Below are 16,988 nucleotides of genomic sequence, written 5' to 3' on the forward strand. Positions count from 1 at the left end.
ACCGAACTCCGGCAGCAAAGTTCCGGAGGGTGGGGAAAGAGCCCTCGCGGCCGGAGGCTGGAAAGCTGACCGCCGGAGAGTGGAAGCGGGACCAGGTCCCGAGTTGTACTGTCCGTCCCGCGCAGCCACCTGGGCTCGGGCGCCTTCCCACCGCGAGCAGGCGTTTCTGCGGCGGCTTTTCGGCGGGAGGGATTCTGCTCCGGTTCGCTCACTTTCTGCGCCCGTCGGAGGCCGGTGGCAGCGCCACACCGCGTCCTGGCCAAAGGACAAGTGGGTCTGGAGGGACTGGACGGAAATGCACCCCAGCCCCGGAGACCCAGGTTAAAAGGTATGCAAGATAGATAGGGTTGATGGTGGGGACCCGATGCCTGGTACAATAAACGTTGGTTTACTTCCGAGACAGTGAAAGCCCCAAAGGAGAACATTATCTTCCCATTCCCGGGTTCACCATTGGCTGCGGCCACTCACTCGTCCACGCACACATTCATTTGGCAAGCTTTTACCAACCACCTGTTACATGCTGGGCCCTGTCAACACATAGCTGTCCCTGCTCCGTGCATGGCTTGCTCCCTTACATCCAGCAGGTCTTCACAGATGTCATCTCAGTGATGCCTCTCTTTCCTAATCACTAAAACCGCTCGCCCCGCTTTATTTTTCCTCCATGGCACTTGCCTTTAATACGCCAATTTACATATGAGGTTCGTCTCCTCCGCTGAAAGGTAAACCCCACGACAGTGGGAATTTTTCTTTATTTAACCAGTGGCTACAAATGATAGCGCAAAGCAGTCACTCAAATATTTTGGGGATGGATAAATGGGAATATGCAGTACTCCTACAGACTCCAGTTATCTCAAACTAAATGAAGTGAAAGATAAAAAAGCTAGAGGCAACGTCTCCACTGAAATAGGATCACATCACAAACAAAATACCTTTGACAACTGTTTTATAAAACAGGATTTCCAGGGGCACCTGGGTGGCTTAGTTGGTTAAAGCGTCCAACTTTGACTCAGGTCATGATTTAACAGTTCGCGAGTTCGAGCCCCCGGTCGGACTCTCTGCTGTCAGCACAGAGCCTGCTTCAGATCCTCTGTCTCCCTCTCTTTCAAAAATAAACATTAAAGTAATAATAATAATAATAATAATAATAATAATATAATAAATACATAAAATGGGACTTCCACAGTTCTGAAAACCAACCCTGAGGAAAAGGGCATTCTTGCATTTGCATTTGGGGCTCCACTTACTAATTTTCAGATCCTTAGATGCTTTCCAAGCCTGTTTCCGTATTTCCAAAATGAGGATTAGGATAACACCAAAAGTAAGGGCTGTTTTGAGAATAGATGAGATAGACCACATACAGGGCTTAGCAGAGTGCCAGTGTTCAACAAATGGTAGTTTCTTTTGTTATTTAGCAGGCCCTTAGTGTAAGAGAGGAAGAGGAACAGTTTCTAAAAGCAGTGATCTAGTTTTTGATTCCACCAATGAGGGCCTTGCACAAATCACTTAATCCTTCCTAAATTTATTTCCCACATGCATAAACCACATACTTGAGTGAAAAAAAACTCAATTTTCTCCAAATGAAAAAATACTTGATGTTTACAATGAATCATCAAAGAAACCACACAAAGAAAGCTAATATTGGGTTCCTACTTATGATCCTCAAGTTTATAAACCTAAGAAGTGACAATTTGGGGTGCCTGGGTGGCTCAGGCGGTTAAGCATCCAACTCTTGATTTCGACTCAGGTCACGATCTCACATGGTTGTTCATGAGTTCAAGCCCCACGTCGGGTTGTCGCTGACAGCGTGGAGCCTGCTTGGGATTCTCTCTCCCCCCGCTCTCTCTGTCCCTCCCCCATTCACTTGTGTAATCACCAGAGCTCTCTCAAATTAAATAAACAAACATTAAAAAAAAGTGACAGACATTTATCAGGCATGATAACTCAGAAAACATGAACGTGCGTCATTTGTGATATGAATAGAAAGCTGGTACTTTAACAAATGTTATTTAAGCATTAATATGAAACAGAATACTAAGACTGTTTTTAAAAAGAATTGTTTATTTACTGAACCTGGGGCAGATTAGATACACAACCAATTTTAAATGTACATCTTTTAATTCAATTTTGAAGTGTTTTCACACACACCCAAAAAAAAAAAAAAAAAAAATTGGAGTTGCAACAGCTGTCTTAAGGTAAAATACAGTCACCCTAAAACTGTTGCAGTATTTTCACCCAAGGTCGAAAAATTGTTTATCCTGAACATGAAAACCTGTAACAAATTTAAATTAATTATATAAAACTCGTTACTTGTAGTTTTCCCCTTGCAAAGATCCAAAAAAAATGTACAAGTAACTAACATACATCAGTCACAACATAATCCTGGATCACCCCCACACCACAACCAGATGCGCCTTTAATTTTAAACCCATCATCAGAGACCAAGAGAAAGTCATGTCATTTTATACAAAACAAAATTCACATGTGCCAAAAAATAGAGACCCAAGAAAAACAAAAACAAAATCCTAGTACTGACAGTGATGTTCAGTACCCTAATTAAACAGTGGCCAAAATGCCACTGATCAAAAATAAAATAGTGGCTGTATATCACTGCAATGAAATCCAAGAGGCTTTAACCCTTTGGCATCAAAAATCCAGATGTTTCCAATTGCATGAATGCACACTTCCTACATGCCAAGAGTGGAGAAAGTGGGTGTGCCAGCACAGAAAGAAAAGAGCTACCATTTGCTGCAACACCCAGAGAACTGGCTTTAGGAGAGACTTCTTACAAGGTTAGGCAGAAACCAAAAATGGTTATTAGCTGCTTGTGTCATCAACCTAATTGGAGGTGATTGAGTCCTAGGTTCAAAATACAAATTTAGGGGGGGAACACGTTGTCGGGGAAGTCTTATCTTCAAAGCAGAAACAAGACAGACAGGTATAAAAGTAACAACCTGGTGACACCCCAGTCAGAGCGCTGCCAACAGGCTGAGTGGAAAATGTCAAGATTCAGACTTGTTTCTCCTAAGGACTCAACAAAATGAATCTTTAATGACTTGAACTGCAGGTAAGGGATCCAAAGTCATTTTAGTGAAGTACTATCCGTAAAGTACTTGTCTGAACAAACTGCATTTTATCATGAAAACAAAAGGAAAATAGATATAACAGGGACTATATGCCTGTATTTCACTTACAGTGTTTGAGTTCTGAAAGGCCTATATAATGGAGGCAGAATTCAAAGAAGAAATTATGCCAATCAAGTGTCAAATTTTCACTATAACTTTCCTAAAAAGGTGTTTTCCTCCAATATCTATTAATCACAAAGAAACATAAGCTGTGAATGTACAGTTCTGAAAATAAAAATGTAGAAACTAATGACATTATTATGACCAAGATGTTTGGTAAACAGTGAATTATGATTTTGAGATCATCAGGAAAAGGCTTTTTAAACAACCCTCCGGACTTCAAAAAATCTCTTCAGGTAGTAGATCTGTCCCAATGTCATGGCAACTAGAACAAGAGCTTCAAAGAAGGACCAAAGGACCACTCTGCTGTTTGTGTTGTCGTTGACTGTGAGGACAAACAAACAAACAAAATTTAACACCAAAAAAAAAAAAAAAAAGCATAAGCATCATAAATCATCCTAGTCTTTAGGGAAGGAATATTTTGCACACCATTCAGAGTACTCTATTTTTGTCTTTTGTCCCCAAGCAACTCAACAAACTTAGAAGCAGAAAATTTTAGATTTAAATGGGACCTTAAGGATTCATGGGGTATGGTCAAGCCTGTTCCGCTTATCTATGGGGAACAGGGGGGGAAAAGTGACTTTAACCTCTAGGGTTAAAACCCAATACAACCTTCTTTCTCCCTCCCATTAAAATATTCCTACATTATAATCCTTTTTGCTGAATCAGAAAACGGACTTAAAAAAAACTAAGAGATGATTTCAAGATCATACAGTTACCCAAAAAGCACTACCCACCAAGTCAAAATGTGTCAAAGTGACTTTCTCCTTAAACACGTATTTAACAAATATTGAGCATCGATGATGCACTTGGCAGCTGCTCCAGATGCAGGAGGTTCTCAGTCTCACGGACCACCACTAGCGGTTACTACCGACCTGGAACCAGTTCCACGATTTACCCCACTCTTAAGCTAAGGATCTCATCCTTGAAGTAACAGCCATGACCACTCTTTACTAATTTATTCTGAAGCTCCATCTATGTCACATTCTTTCACATTTTCCATCAAATTCTACAGCCCTAATTGTTTTTAATTACTAGGCAGTTTCTGATTTGTCTACAAATGGCCAATACTAAAAACAATTATAATTAGCAAGACAGTAACGGTATAAGTCAGCTGAGTGCATATTTTTAGATGTATGTGTATCATTTGTAAGACACTGACTAAAATTAAAATAGCTAGTGGGGGTCGCCTGGGTGGCTCAGTCGGTTGGACGTCCGACTTCAGCTCAGGTCACGATCTCGCGGTCCGTGAGTTCGAGCCCCGCGTCGGGCTCTGGGCTGATGGCTCAGAGCCTGGAGCCTGTTTCCGATTCTGTGTCTCCCTCTCTCTCTGCCCCTCCCCCGTTCATGCTCTGTCTCTCTCTGTCCCCAAAATAAATAAACGTTAAAAAAAAAAAAATTAAAAAAAAAAAAAAAGCTAGTGGACTGACAATCCCTCAAAAAGAAGTGAAAAGCAATGGACAAGTTCCCAAAAAGATAACTTAGCTACTAAAAAGTGTGGCTTTTTTCCCCCAAGAGTAAGAAAAGACACACACCCAAAAACATTATTAACTAGAACTCTAAACGATCACCCAAGCTAAAATTTTAGTACTAACCAGGGGATGAAGTTTACTTCTGCTGAAGACTTAGTAACCAGTATCTAGCATACCTGTGAATGACTAGCTTTTCAAGATTTGTGTCTGAAAGGGGAATGGCTGAGTCAACACTTCAAAATATTAACCAATCATGTAAAAAGAAGTATTTCTCCCTTCACGTCGCTTAGAAAAGTGTGTATATAAGCCACTGTCCTCACACTACTCACACATCTGCCAGACCTAGAAGATCTGTCATTATCACAACACTGCAGTAGGGGGAAAAAAAAAAAAAGTCTCATTACATTCATTTCTAAAGAGCAAGTGCTACAGAGAGATGTACAAAAACCAAACAACATCATGGGAACTATTTGATTTGCAAAAATAAACAGAATGCCTAAAATTATATTTGTCAAACAAACACAGGAGCATCTCCGCGCAAATAAGGTGTGAAAGAGTAAGGCTGGATGTCTTCTACAGACCAGAAGACAGGTGCTCCCTCTGGCTGCGGTGTTCCCAAGAACTTCCCATAACCTTGAAGCCATCAGGTCTGAACTGGTTAAAACAAAAAGCAATGAAAGCTCTTGGACCTCAGACTCTGCTCAGTGTCCTTCTCGTCCCAGAATGGGCTGGCCCCTGGTGGTCAGCAAGGTACTCAACAAATAGGTCCCTGCCTGGTGAGGGCGAAAAGGTGGTGATCCCAGAGGAACAGATTATGAGTGGAGGCAAAGAGAAGGAATCATGGTGGAAGAGGCAGGGGTGCATGTACACAAGCCTTGGCCCACCTCACGCCCCAATCCGTATCAGCGAAAACACGGGCTCCGTATCAGCGAGAACAGGGGCTCTCACTTTTCCAGCCCGTTGCGGTTTTTCATCACTCTCCCATACAAGGGCAAAGTGTGTGCTCTAGGTCCCGAAGGCTCATTTCCATATGTGGCAAGGAGAGATGTAAGAGGGAAGGGGGAACACAAACCACACCTTCAAGAGGTTCAGCCTGTGCCCACTATCCCTTAGAGTCACTCTTCTCTCCACTCCCTACCCCAACCTCGAACAGACTCCTGACATAAAGCACTTTGCATTCACAGACAAGCTTGCTCCCGTGCAATCTACCCCCAAGAACTATTTGGAGGATGAAAAAACACCGAACCATAGATGTGGACCTGGATCTAAGATATGGTATCTGGTCTGTGTGTCAATATGGTACCTCTTAATTTTACATGCAAAAGCACAGCATAGTGCTTAAGGCTACATCATGGGCTTTTGCGACTAAACATGGGGTTCCTTCCAGCCATCACTGCTTCCATAGACAAATATACTCCCCGTCCCCAGTTTACAAATTTAAGAACCCAAGCTGAGCTTCACCTGGTGGCTGCCTAGATTCACATTTTAGTGCTATTTTATCTAAATTAAACGTGCCATGTTAGGGAAAAAGCTAACCTTTAGCATATAATAATAACATTGGCACAGAAATTTCAAAATATGTGATTAAAAACCAACCATTTCACACTTTTCTTTTCTGCTTTAGGAAAACTATCACTGAATATTCCTTAGCTGACCATAGATTTTTTAAAACTCTTAAAAGCTCGTGCTAAATCTTCGCAGCATTTTTCACTTTAGATTTAGTGTCCCAATAATAAACTAGTCCAATACAAAACTCTACAAACATGTACTCAAAAGATACCTTTGAATAGGTGCTTTTTTTAAATCAAGGCTTTAGTAAGATAATGTTTGTAAAACATTCACACGAGGAAAATATAAACAAGCTGTTGAGAAATACACCTTCACCATTTCATGGCCACCACACTGCTGCAAAGTGACGGCATTAACTTACTCGCTCTGTGTATCCTCTCCCGGACTTCCATGTACTCCTGTTCGTGTTTCACAGCTGTCATTGCCACTGCCAGCTCATTAATCATTTCTTCTAGCTTGTTCTGGTGAGCTACAGAAAAATTTGAAAACAGATTGGCACATATTTGGCAATCTCCTTTTGAAAAATACTTTTAAAGCAACAGTCCTCAAAATATTCCTTAGAGAAGCCATGTAAAAGAAGGTGTTTAGAAATGGCTCAGACATCACTTTGGACTACTGATGACCATTTAATTCTCAAAGCATTTTTTAAAGTTCATTCCCAGTACAGAAACCTCTTTCAGGCTGGGAAACATACTATGTAATACTTACTAACTAAGGGAGAACAGTTAACCCTAAGAAATCTCCTCTAATGAATTGTTGCTAAGTTCACTATACTGACTGCTAACTGAAGGGAAAAAAAAAAAAAAAGACGGGGCGGGGGGGTGGAGAACAAAATATAAAACAAACAAAATTCCTAATAATCCTATAAATAACAATATTTAAACTAAAATAAAACTCTATGCCTTAGAATCATATAACTCTAATGTTAAGAGCAATAGCATTAGAATCATATAACTCTAATGTTAATTTAAAAGCAGCATCAAAACAGACTTTTAATCTCAATGAAGCTGAGTGTAGAAAAACCTGAAAACACTCTTGAAAAAATTCACACCAAAACTCAAACATTCTTCTACGAAACTCAAAGCAGTAATTTCACTACAGTGGGGAATGCCAGGCATTGTAAGTGAAAAAACAAGCTCACAACTGCACAAGGTTTAAAATCAGGTATTCTTTTTAGCCAAAAATGAATACAAGGTGAACGGACAGTTCTGAAGAATAAGTGTATGCTTCTAGATATTGCTAGAAAACAATGTTTTAGGAACATTGTGACAATGAACAAAACAGTTAGGAAAAAAGTATATACCGCAAGAGAAAATTCCCACTGGAGGGCCCCTCCCATATGAAGGTAGTTAGGTTGGAATCTCTAATCATCCCTCTCTAGCTTCACTTTGAAAGCCCCAAGCGTGATGTGACCTTAGGAGCAGGGCTTCTCAGGAATGGCGCTGTTGACATTTTGGAGCAGAAAATTCTTTGTTGTGGGGGCCTGTCCAGTGCACTGTAGGATCTTCCATCCAGCCATGAGAATCAAAAATGCCTCCAGATAGGGACACCTGGCTGGCTCAGTTGGTAGAGCATGCGATTCTTGGTCTCAGAGTAGGGAATTCAAGCCCCACGCTGGGCATGGAGCCTACTTAAAAAAAAAAAAAAAAGTCTCCAGATATTGCCAAATGTTTCCTTGGGGGGCAAAAACTGTCCCTTGCCTGAGGACCACTCCTTTAGAGTAAGGTTTGATTTCACAGCTTCCATTCGTCAACATTAACAAAAGCAAGGATTTTAAATATCATGTTAAAGGATTATTTAAGAATAATTTAATACTCACATTCCTCAACCAATATTTTCTAAATTTAGAAAGGACCAATTTCCAGAAAATGAACAAGCACAAACCCCTTCAAAACTCCTAATTCTCGAGTTAGCCAAGTTCCACGCCGTAAGTGGCCCCGAAAAGCAAGCACAAGAATTACTAAGTAGTAGGATTCTCTAAATTCTACAGATTTCAAAACCTAACAAATACTTTATTTTTTTAATGTTTATTTATTTTTGAGAAAGAGAGAACATGAGCATAAGAGGGAGAGAGGGAGAGAGAGAGAGCGAGAGCATGAGCATAAGGGGGGGGGGGAGAGAGAGCATGAGCATGGGAGGGGGGAGGGGGGGAGAGGGAGAGGTGGAGAGAGAGAGAGAGACAGAGAGAGAGAGAGAGAGAGAGAGAGAGAGAGAGAATCTGAAGCAGGCTCCAGGCTCTGAGCTGTCAGCACAGAACCTGACATGGGGCTCGAACTCACAAACCGTGAGATCTTGACCTGAGCTGAAGTTGGACACTTAACTGAGCCACCCAGGCGCCCCAACAAATAACTTCTTTATGATGTAAGTACCCTACAAACTGCTTAATATCTAAAACAAATATTATCGCGTTAACACTATGAAATGTGTTGCACTGCTAGTTTCCACAAATCCTGATGTACGCCGTGCCCCTTCCCCTCCAAAAATCCAAATGTGCTGGTTCTTGGTAACCAATTCCTCCAAAAGACTCAATTCAGGGTTTGTTGCTGGTCAGTAGAGAAATATAGATCAATCTAACTGCAACATATGGCTGAAAGAGCCTTTCTCACCGTATCTAGACACAGCTTCTAGAACTGGAATTCACGTCCAACCAAATTTCAAGTTAGAAAACTATAATAATGGTAAAAACAAGCCAACGGAGTACTCCCTAAAAGTCAACAGCACCATTTGCCATTAGCTATGTTTAAGACTTTTACTCCTCCAGTTACAATTGAATCTTTTCACCCTCAACATTCATCTAAAAGAAACAAACTATGATGTTACTACTAAAATGTCAATCCCTATATTTCCAATGCCATTAATTTAAAATGACCTAACCTATACCTCCCATCATCCAAGTAAAAACCACAGAAAACAATCAGTCTAAAACTCTAATTAGTTGTAGGGGTTTTGTAATTAAGAGAAAAAACACTCTCGTGCGAACAAACAGGTTAGAATGAAGGAAAGCAGAAATCAGCAGCAAACAAAAACGCAAAAAGACAGGATGCTGTCAAAAGACAATCTACCTACCATCCCAGGTATCTCCACCACCTAGAGAAAAGCGTAAAATATAAACACACACAAAAATAAAACGACAAAATTTAACCAAACCAGTCATGTATAAATGAACAATAAACAACAATGTATATACCAGGATTAGCAAATCCACACAACCACCTAAAGCACACATAACCTACATGCTTACAAAAGCACAGAATGACTAAGAAAAGTTGCAAGAGACCGTGGTAAAGAACTGAAATATGAAATTCCAGAAAATTATTTTTGTTAAGTAGGAGTCCTGGAGAAATAAAAAGTATGTATCACAAAAGCTTTTGGTTTTAAAGACGGTGAATGAGCCTCGAATAAGAAATCAAAATAAACGCTCCATTCAGATGAATAAAAACGTACACAATGTTAATTCTTAGAACGTGACAGAAGTCTTCTGAATGTTCATCTCACCTTCTGTCTCCATGTCTTGTCCTTTGGGGGCCTCCCCAATATCAATGGTGAACATCACTATTTTGGGAGTCATAGTAGACATCCTATTGCTGAAACAAAACTTGTATGTTCCATCCATGTGAGCAGCAAATGTGTATTTCCCACTGGACTCTCGGTCTCCTTTATAAATTCCTTTATTATCAGGCCCTGTAATCTGGAGGCAGGAAAGAAATGCACATCACAGAAGATTTAAAACCATACTTCTCCGTAAGCGGTGTCGTCGGCAGTAGGATATTCGCTAAGAAAATTTAACTTTCACTTAGTGACAGTAACGTCTTTGGGCTGCGGTCTCGCACTCATGAAACAAAGCTGGACTCGATGGCTCCCCAAAGCACCTTTCCATTCTGAGTACGTACGTTTCGTCTGTCCAACCTAAACATCGACTCCTCAGAAACAGAAGAGCACCGTACACGTCGTCTCCACCTGGCCTGTATCAGCAACACACGTGCAAACTCAACCACTAACACCAAAACGTGAAAAAGGATCTTTAAAACTAAAAAATCTGAGCAAGCTACATTTCTAGGTTTCCCTAAATGATTGCTGCAAACCAGTGTAGGAACCTGCTTTATCTGAGATGCCAGAAGGCTTCAGAAAACGACTAGACTGGAAATTAAGGGACCCGTGTTCTCATCCATCTGCTACACATCAGCGGTTAGGCTTTGGTCACCCTAGTTCCTCGTAGAGGGCGTGCAAAATCTGGAGACTGGAATAACTGGCCCTTAACGTCTTAACTAATTTTATCAGTCACTCCTTCCACTATCCCCTTATTTTTGGGCTTCACTCTTACTGTGTCGTTTGTGCCCAACTCTGCTGTTCACTGCCAAATGGAAAATCCTAGAACCCAATTAATCATGCTAACAGTGAACTTAAGTATTACTTACATCTGGTTTCCTAAATAAGTAAGTAAATAAAACGCGAAACACTCTTTTGGTTTAAAAAAAAAAGGGGGGGTATAGGAGGAAATTCGGGGACGCTAGTTCCTAAAATAATTTCCTGTTTTCTCCAGATACTTTATCTGTAATCATCACGCCTAAAATGAATGACCCAGCTCCGGCTTTCCCCTAGCCAGAGACGGCAGAAGGAGGTATCTGGAAGTCTGCATGAAAAGAGGTTAAACACTGAAGCTGTTTCTACGAAAAATAAAGACATGCACAACGCAAACGTCTGCCTAGCCTCCGTCAGTGGCATTCGCTTTACTTTCTCCAACACTCATCCGTAACACGACGGAATGCAGCTGCAGACCCAACGAGACCGGCCCTCGGCTGGCCGCGACACGTTAAGCGTCGCCCGGGCCCGGAGCTGACACGCGGCGCCTGGTCGACGAAGCTCAGCGACAGGTTCCACGGGGAACCCGCCGTCCAAACTGAGAACGCAAAGCAACTAAGCAACGGCTCCGTATCCGCGGGGCATCCCGGGGCACGGAATCCCGGCGGGCCGCGGGGGAAAGGGCCGTGAGGGGGTCGCCCGGGCGGAGGCCAGACGGCGGCCCGGGCCCCTCCCAGCGCTCGGACAGCGGCCTCCACGCCCCGCGCCCCCGCAGACCCAGCGCGGGCCCCAGCGCCTCCAAACCCCGAACCGCCGCGCGACCCCGCCTCGGCCGCGGGCAGCGCGCCCGCACCTCCACGTCGATGTCCAGGAAGCCGCCCTCGGCCACCTCGAAGATGAGGCCCATCTTGGTGCCCGAGGTGACCCGCTCGAAGAAGCACTCCTCGGCATGCGCGTCGATGCTGACGAAGTAGCCCGAAGCCGTGGCCAGAAGAGCGGCCAGGAGCACCAGCAGCTCGGCGAGCGTCACCATGGTGGGGCTGGGGCCGAAGCCAGGACCGGGACCGCGGCCTCCAGAGCCGCCGCCGCCGCCGCCGCCACCGCTGCCTCCTCAGCCGCCGCCGCCTCTGCTCCGCCCCTTCCGGCGGCGCCACCCGAGGGGGCTGATGCGGGCGCCGTGGATTGGCGGGCGCCGGCAGCTGCCACGTAACGGGCGCACGGCGGCCGCGGAGGGACAAGGCGGCTCCGCGCACCCCGAGCCTGGATGGTGGCTCTGAAAGGCCAAACATGGTTGTCCCCACCATCATCCCTTTCGCGCGCAGGCTAAGTTTCACGTGGACCACGCCAGAAAGCGACAGTATCAAGAAACCTCCCGCGCCCAGTGCGACGCCCTAAGATTGTCTAAAGAGATGGCGAAAACTTTGGAGGCAGCAACAGAAGTAAGAAGTAAAGGGAGACGGGGGCTGACGCCAAGGGCTTCGAGATTCTCTGTTGCCTTCCCCTTGCCACCAGGGACTCGCCAACAGACTCCAAACGAGTCCCCAGTTTTCCACCAGTTTGATCCAGTTCAGATGACCGTTAACCCCCTAGATGACGTCGGGATCATTTCCATCTAATTGTTTTGCTGTTGTTTAAGATTTTATTTTTTTAACTTTTTTTAATGTTTATTTTTTGTTTTTGAGAGAGACAGCATGGGCAGGGAAGGGGCGCGGGGGGCTGGGGGGGGCGGGGTGGGGCGGGGGGGGGAGGGAGACACAGCATCCGAAGCAGGATCCAGGCTCTAAGCTGTCAGCACAGAGTCCAATGTGGGGCTCAACCTCACGACCGCGAGATCATGACGTGAGCCGAAGTCCCACGCTTAACCGACTGAGCCACCCAGGTGCCCCAGATTTTATTTTTTAGGTAAACTATGCACCCAACATGGGGCTTGAACTCACAACCCAGAGATCAAGAGTGGCACGTTCTTTGGACTGAACCAGCCAGGTGCCCTACCACCTAATGGTTAAAACAAAAAACACACCGACCATCGCACTGACACGTGCGACCGCTCCCATTTAAGGGAAGAACTGATACTCTCTGATTCGAAGAAGCCTCCTCCCCGTTTTCCCAAAAAAACCCACGTCGACTTGCATACCAGCCCCTTCTACCCTAACCCCAGAAACCCTTGCCTTGAGTCCTAATTGCGAGAAGGTGCCTTCAGAGCTCGAGCTCCCCTTCTCCGTTCTCTGGCCAATGAATGAATTACCTGCCTGCCATCAAATACCGTCTGGTTACTTAGCCAACGGAATTAAGCAGGGAAAGCACTTACCGCTTGGGAAACACCCTAATCCCACAGAAACCTACCAGAAAGGATGGAGATGGGTGTAGACTGGGAAGGGGCACAAGGGAACTTCCTGGGATTTGGGAAAGTTTTTATATGTTCACATAGTATTTTTATACTTAAGACTAATACACCTTGGGGCGCCTGAGTGGCTCAGTTGGTTAAGCATCTGACTTTGGCTCAGGCCATGACCTCACAGTTCATGAGTTCGAGCCCTGCCTCAGGTTCTGTGCTGACAGCTCAGATCTTGGAGCCTGCTTGAGATTGTGTCTCCTTCTCTCTGCCCCTCCCCTGCTCGTGTTCTGTCTGTCTGTCTCTGTCTCTCTCAAAGGTAAATAAACATTAAAAATAATAATAATAGGGATGCCTGGGTGGCTCAGTCAGTTGAGCGTCCAACCTTGGCTCAGGTCATGACCTCACGGTTTGTGAGTTCGAGCCCCGTGTTGGGCTCTATGCTGACAGCTCAGAGCCTGGAACCTGCTTCAGATTCTGTGTCTCCCTCTCTCTCTGCCCCTTCCCCACTCATGTTGTCTTTCAAAAATAAATGTTAAAAAAAATGTTTAATAATAATAAGAAAAGACGGCTGCACCTTAATTTACTGTATGCATATAATACTTCAACCACAAAAATATTTTTTACCTGGTTCAAATCCTCCAAACTTGGAATTCTGTCAGCTTCCCAAAGTGTTCCTGCCACATCACGCCCCCTCAGCTCTTGCAAGCTGCTAGGACAATTTTCTGCACTTTGCTGCCAGATACACTTCTACTCATCCCTCAAAACCCAACCCAAATGTCACCTTTTTTCTTCTGTTGAATGTCCCTAGACATAACCTCTGCCACATAGCAGCCCTGTCTTCTGTGTTGGCGATGCAGATTTGTGCAACCGGGCTACGGTTATTTGCCAGTCCGCGGCACTCCTGAGGCACAGTCTTGGCACGTGTATGCTGTGCTCGCAGAGCCTATCCCGGGGCCACAAAAGACCCCATTCATGACACTAGGTGGAGTGTGCTGACCTGACCTGGCGCTGGGGAGACCTGGCTGCTTACTCCAGTTTTGCACATAGCTGTGTGACCTTCATTATGTCCCATCAGCTTTGAGCTTCAGTTTCCTCGCTTGTAAAAGGGGGAGGACACCACGTCCACCACGCGCCTTGCTCATCTAGTGAAGTTATTAAGAGGATCAGATGGCATCCCGTATGTGAAGGTGCTGTGCAAATTTGAGGGATTTTTTTCTTTTTCTTTTTCGGGATTATTTCTTGAAAGACCATCAGGCAATAGGGGGCAGTAGTGGCCCAATATCCAGTTTCCCCGCTTCAGGTGTCAAAAAACAGGTGCAGGGCTTCCTTGACTGAACTCAAGAGCTCTAGTGATGTCCCCTGACTCCCCGCTCTCCGGACTGTGTCACAGGCCCTGCTTGTGCTGGCAGGTCAGTTCTGTTGTGTTATTCTGGGAGCCCAGAGCCTGTTCCCTCCAGCCTCACTAACCCATTTATATGCCTCTCTTTCTCTGTATTGAAGTTCTTCCTGCTTATAATACCTACAGTAGTTCCCTATTAAAATGAATTAAACTGGGGCGCCTGGGTGTCTCAGTCGGTTAAGCAACCGACTTCGACTCAGGCCATGATCTCACCGTTCCTGAGTTCGAGCCCCGTGTCAGGCTCTGTACTGACAGCTCAGAGCCTAGAGCCCGTTTCAGATTCTGCGTCTCCCTCTCTCTCTGCCCCTCCACCCCCCACACTGTATCTCTCTCTCCAAAAAAAAATAAACGTTAAAAAAAATTTTTTTAATTAATTACACTGAAACAGGTTTTTTGACTTCCCAAGCAACCCAACTGTATAGAAAAGTGCCAAGAACAATTCTGTTTTTATCTAGAAATTAAATACATGAATTTTCACTTTCAAACTGATGAAATATTCTAACTCCACTTACCAGGGACTTAAAATGTGGACATTTATCATCTTGGTGGACCACCCTGAATTATATATTGTTGGATTTTATAAAGTAAATCACGGGACCCAAATTCAAATGCCTTCAGGGATCAGGCAGTTTACATGAATGAGTGAAGGCACCCCAGCTTAAGGCAATAGGGAGTAGGGAGGAGTGTGGCAAATTGGAGCATAGACGCTGTATCTAAATACACTTGGCTCCAGTGTTTGAAGACACGGTGGTGGCCAAACCAAAAATGCAGCCAGAAGTCATCTGTGAATTTATTTTTTTTGTATTAGAAACGTAATTAACTGTGCTATCTAAAAATCAGAAAAGAGACAAAAGTAACTCCAATCACAGGACCATAAACTAATCACTTATCAACTACCTGGCATAGTTCCTTCTTTGTAGAGGGTTTTCTTTTCAGTGGCATAGCCATAAATTAGTCATCAAGTGTCTTTTGACATTACTTCGGGATCTGAAGACAGGCTCTCAGGACTTGCCAGGCCCACCCACTGTAAATGTACACTTTTATGGTCCTCAGCACAGACCGGCAGGTGCTTGCGTGCCATGGTGTGTGTGAACGCATTCAACACAACAAACAGATGGCTCATAGCCGGCACCTAGTAATATATGATGAATGACCAATGAATCTCTCAACTCAGGTCTGGCCCAGAACCTACCAGGGGGTTATCAGTAATCAGTGAGGTGCAACAAAAAATGGGTCCTGTCCTCCCTTCCTTCCTTCCTTTCCTTCCTTCCTTCCTTCCTTCCTTCCTTCCTTCCTCCTTCCCCCCTTCTTTCCAGCTTTACTAAGGAATAGAGATATAATTCATGCCATGAAATCACTCTCTTTTTTTCCCACATAGAAGCTCTTAGTTTATTAACCCTCCCATGAAAAATCTGCACAATCACCACAGATAAAATCACTGCAGAATCTTTACTCCTTTTTTTTTTTTTTTTAATTTTTTAATGTGTATTTTTGAGAAAGAGCAAGCGAGTGAGCATGATCGGGGGAGGAGCAGAGAGAGAGATAGAAACCCAGAATCCGAAGCAGGCTCCAGGCTCCGAGCTGTCAGCACAGAGCCTGACATGGGGATCGAACCCATGAGCCGTGAACCAAGCGATCACGACCTGTGCGGAAGTCGGACGCTCAACCGACTGAGCCACCCGGGCGTCCCGTAATCTTTACTCCTTCTGTTGCCCAATCTCCAGCCCGCTGTTCACCAGCCCCAGCATTAGCTTTTGCAGTGCCCCTGACTTTCTTCGTTCCGTTCTTGCATTCTTTTCGCTGTTTTCTTGAGGTCTTTTTGTTCTCCCAACAGGCCAGGTCTTGCAAGTCTATGTTTGGGTTCATGTATCTTTACATACCCTAAGGAATCATAAATCATGCCAAAGCCAGTTGTCTTGCCACTGATGAGGGACAGAAGCAGAAAAATGTTCACCTTTAGCCCAGAAGTGTGACCTATATAGCCTGCACGGTTTTGATAAGCATCAGGTAAGAGCTGCTTGCTACATACTTAAAGGGTCTCATGACTGCCTGTGCATCTCATTGATAGTTCATACTTATCTGAATGATAAGCACCAGAGAAATCTTGCAAAAGTAGTTTTACGAGTAGACATTCAAAGAAGACATTTGTGACCTACTACTCCCTGCACGTCCCCTCCCCCTTCAGCACTAAGCATATAACCACCAGCTTCATACAGCCAGAGTGCAGATTTCTCTGCCCAAGGGTCCTGTCGCCGTGCTGCTTAAATAAACTTACTAAGTTGCCCCGGAACACGTCTCAATAATTCTCTCTTGACTGCCTCTCTCAATAATCCTGCAACAACACTGCCAAAATTCGTTCTGAATCCAAATACAAAGATAACATCTGTTGTGGTCTTGTACATTTTGGCTAGTTTTTCTTGAATTTCTTAGGTACTGTTGCTTTCCAGGGTGTAGAACATCGATGACCATTTGTTTCCGTAAAGTAGTCAGTCAGTCATGAACTTTCCGGTCCGGATAGTTATTGTGTCGTTCACGGTGGTGGCTGAGCTCCAAGCAGCCAGGGAGGAAAAAGAGCAAAATCACCTTTTTTTTTTTTTTAATGTTTATTTATTTTTGAGAGAGACAGAGACAGAGTGCGAATGGGGGAGGGACAGAGAGAGGGAGACACAGAA

At 44.3% G+C, this 16,988-nt stretch overlaps 1 protein-coding gene and 1 long non-coding RNA gene across 3 annotated transcripts; one reads left to right on the forward strand and one right to left on the reverse strand.

The window, feature by feature from the left end:
- Positions 1-52: 52 nt before the first annotated feature.
- Positions 53-2,198, forward strand: LOC109277748 (uncharacterized). Its single transcript, XR_008422095.1, has 2 exons — positions 53-328; positions 1,745-2,198. It is a non-coding gene; the product is annotated as an uncharacterized LOC109277748 (long non-coding RNA).
- On the reverse strand, positions 2,039-11,731 carry TMED2 (transmembrane p24 trafficking protein 2). 2 transcript variants are annotated; one of them, XM_019467667.2, is made up of 5 exons: positions 11,436-11,731; positions 9,779-9,971; positions 9,350-9,370; positions 6,645-6,752; positions 2,039-3,567 (listed from the first exon to the last, which is right to left on the reverse strand). In XM_019467667.2, exons 1-5 carry the CDS (start codon positions 11,613-11,615, stop codon positions 3,443-3,445), a joined length of 627 nt encoding a protein of 208 aa, XP_019323212.1. In that variant the 5' UTR covers positions 11,616-11,731; the 3' UTR covers positions 2,039-3,442. The 2 variants fall into 2 exon arrangements, with proteins under 2 accessions (XP_019323212.1, XP_019323213.1); XM_019467668.2 differs by lacking the exon at positions 9,350-9,370 and having other exon boundaries at positions 11,436-11,729.
- Positions 11,732-16,988: the final 5,257 nt, after the last annotated feature.

This window comes from Panthera pardus, unplaced genomic scaffold, assembly GCF_024362965.1.
Source record: "Panthera pardus isolate Hobbes unplaced genomic scaffold, ASM2436296v1 HiC_scaffold_15, whole genome shotgun sequence".
NCBI classification, from domain to species: domain Eukaryota; kingdom Metazoa; phylum Chordata; class Mammalia; order Carnivora; family Felidae; genus Panthera; species Panthera pardus.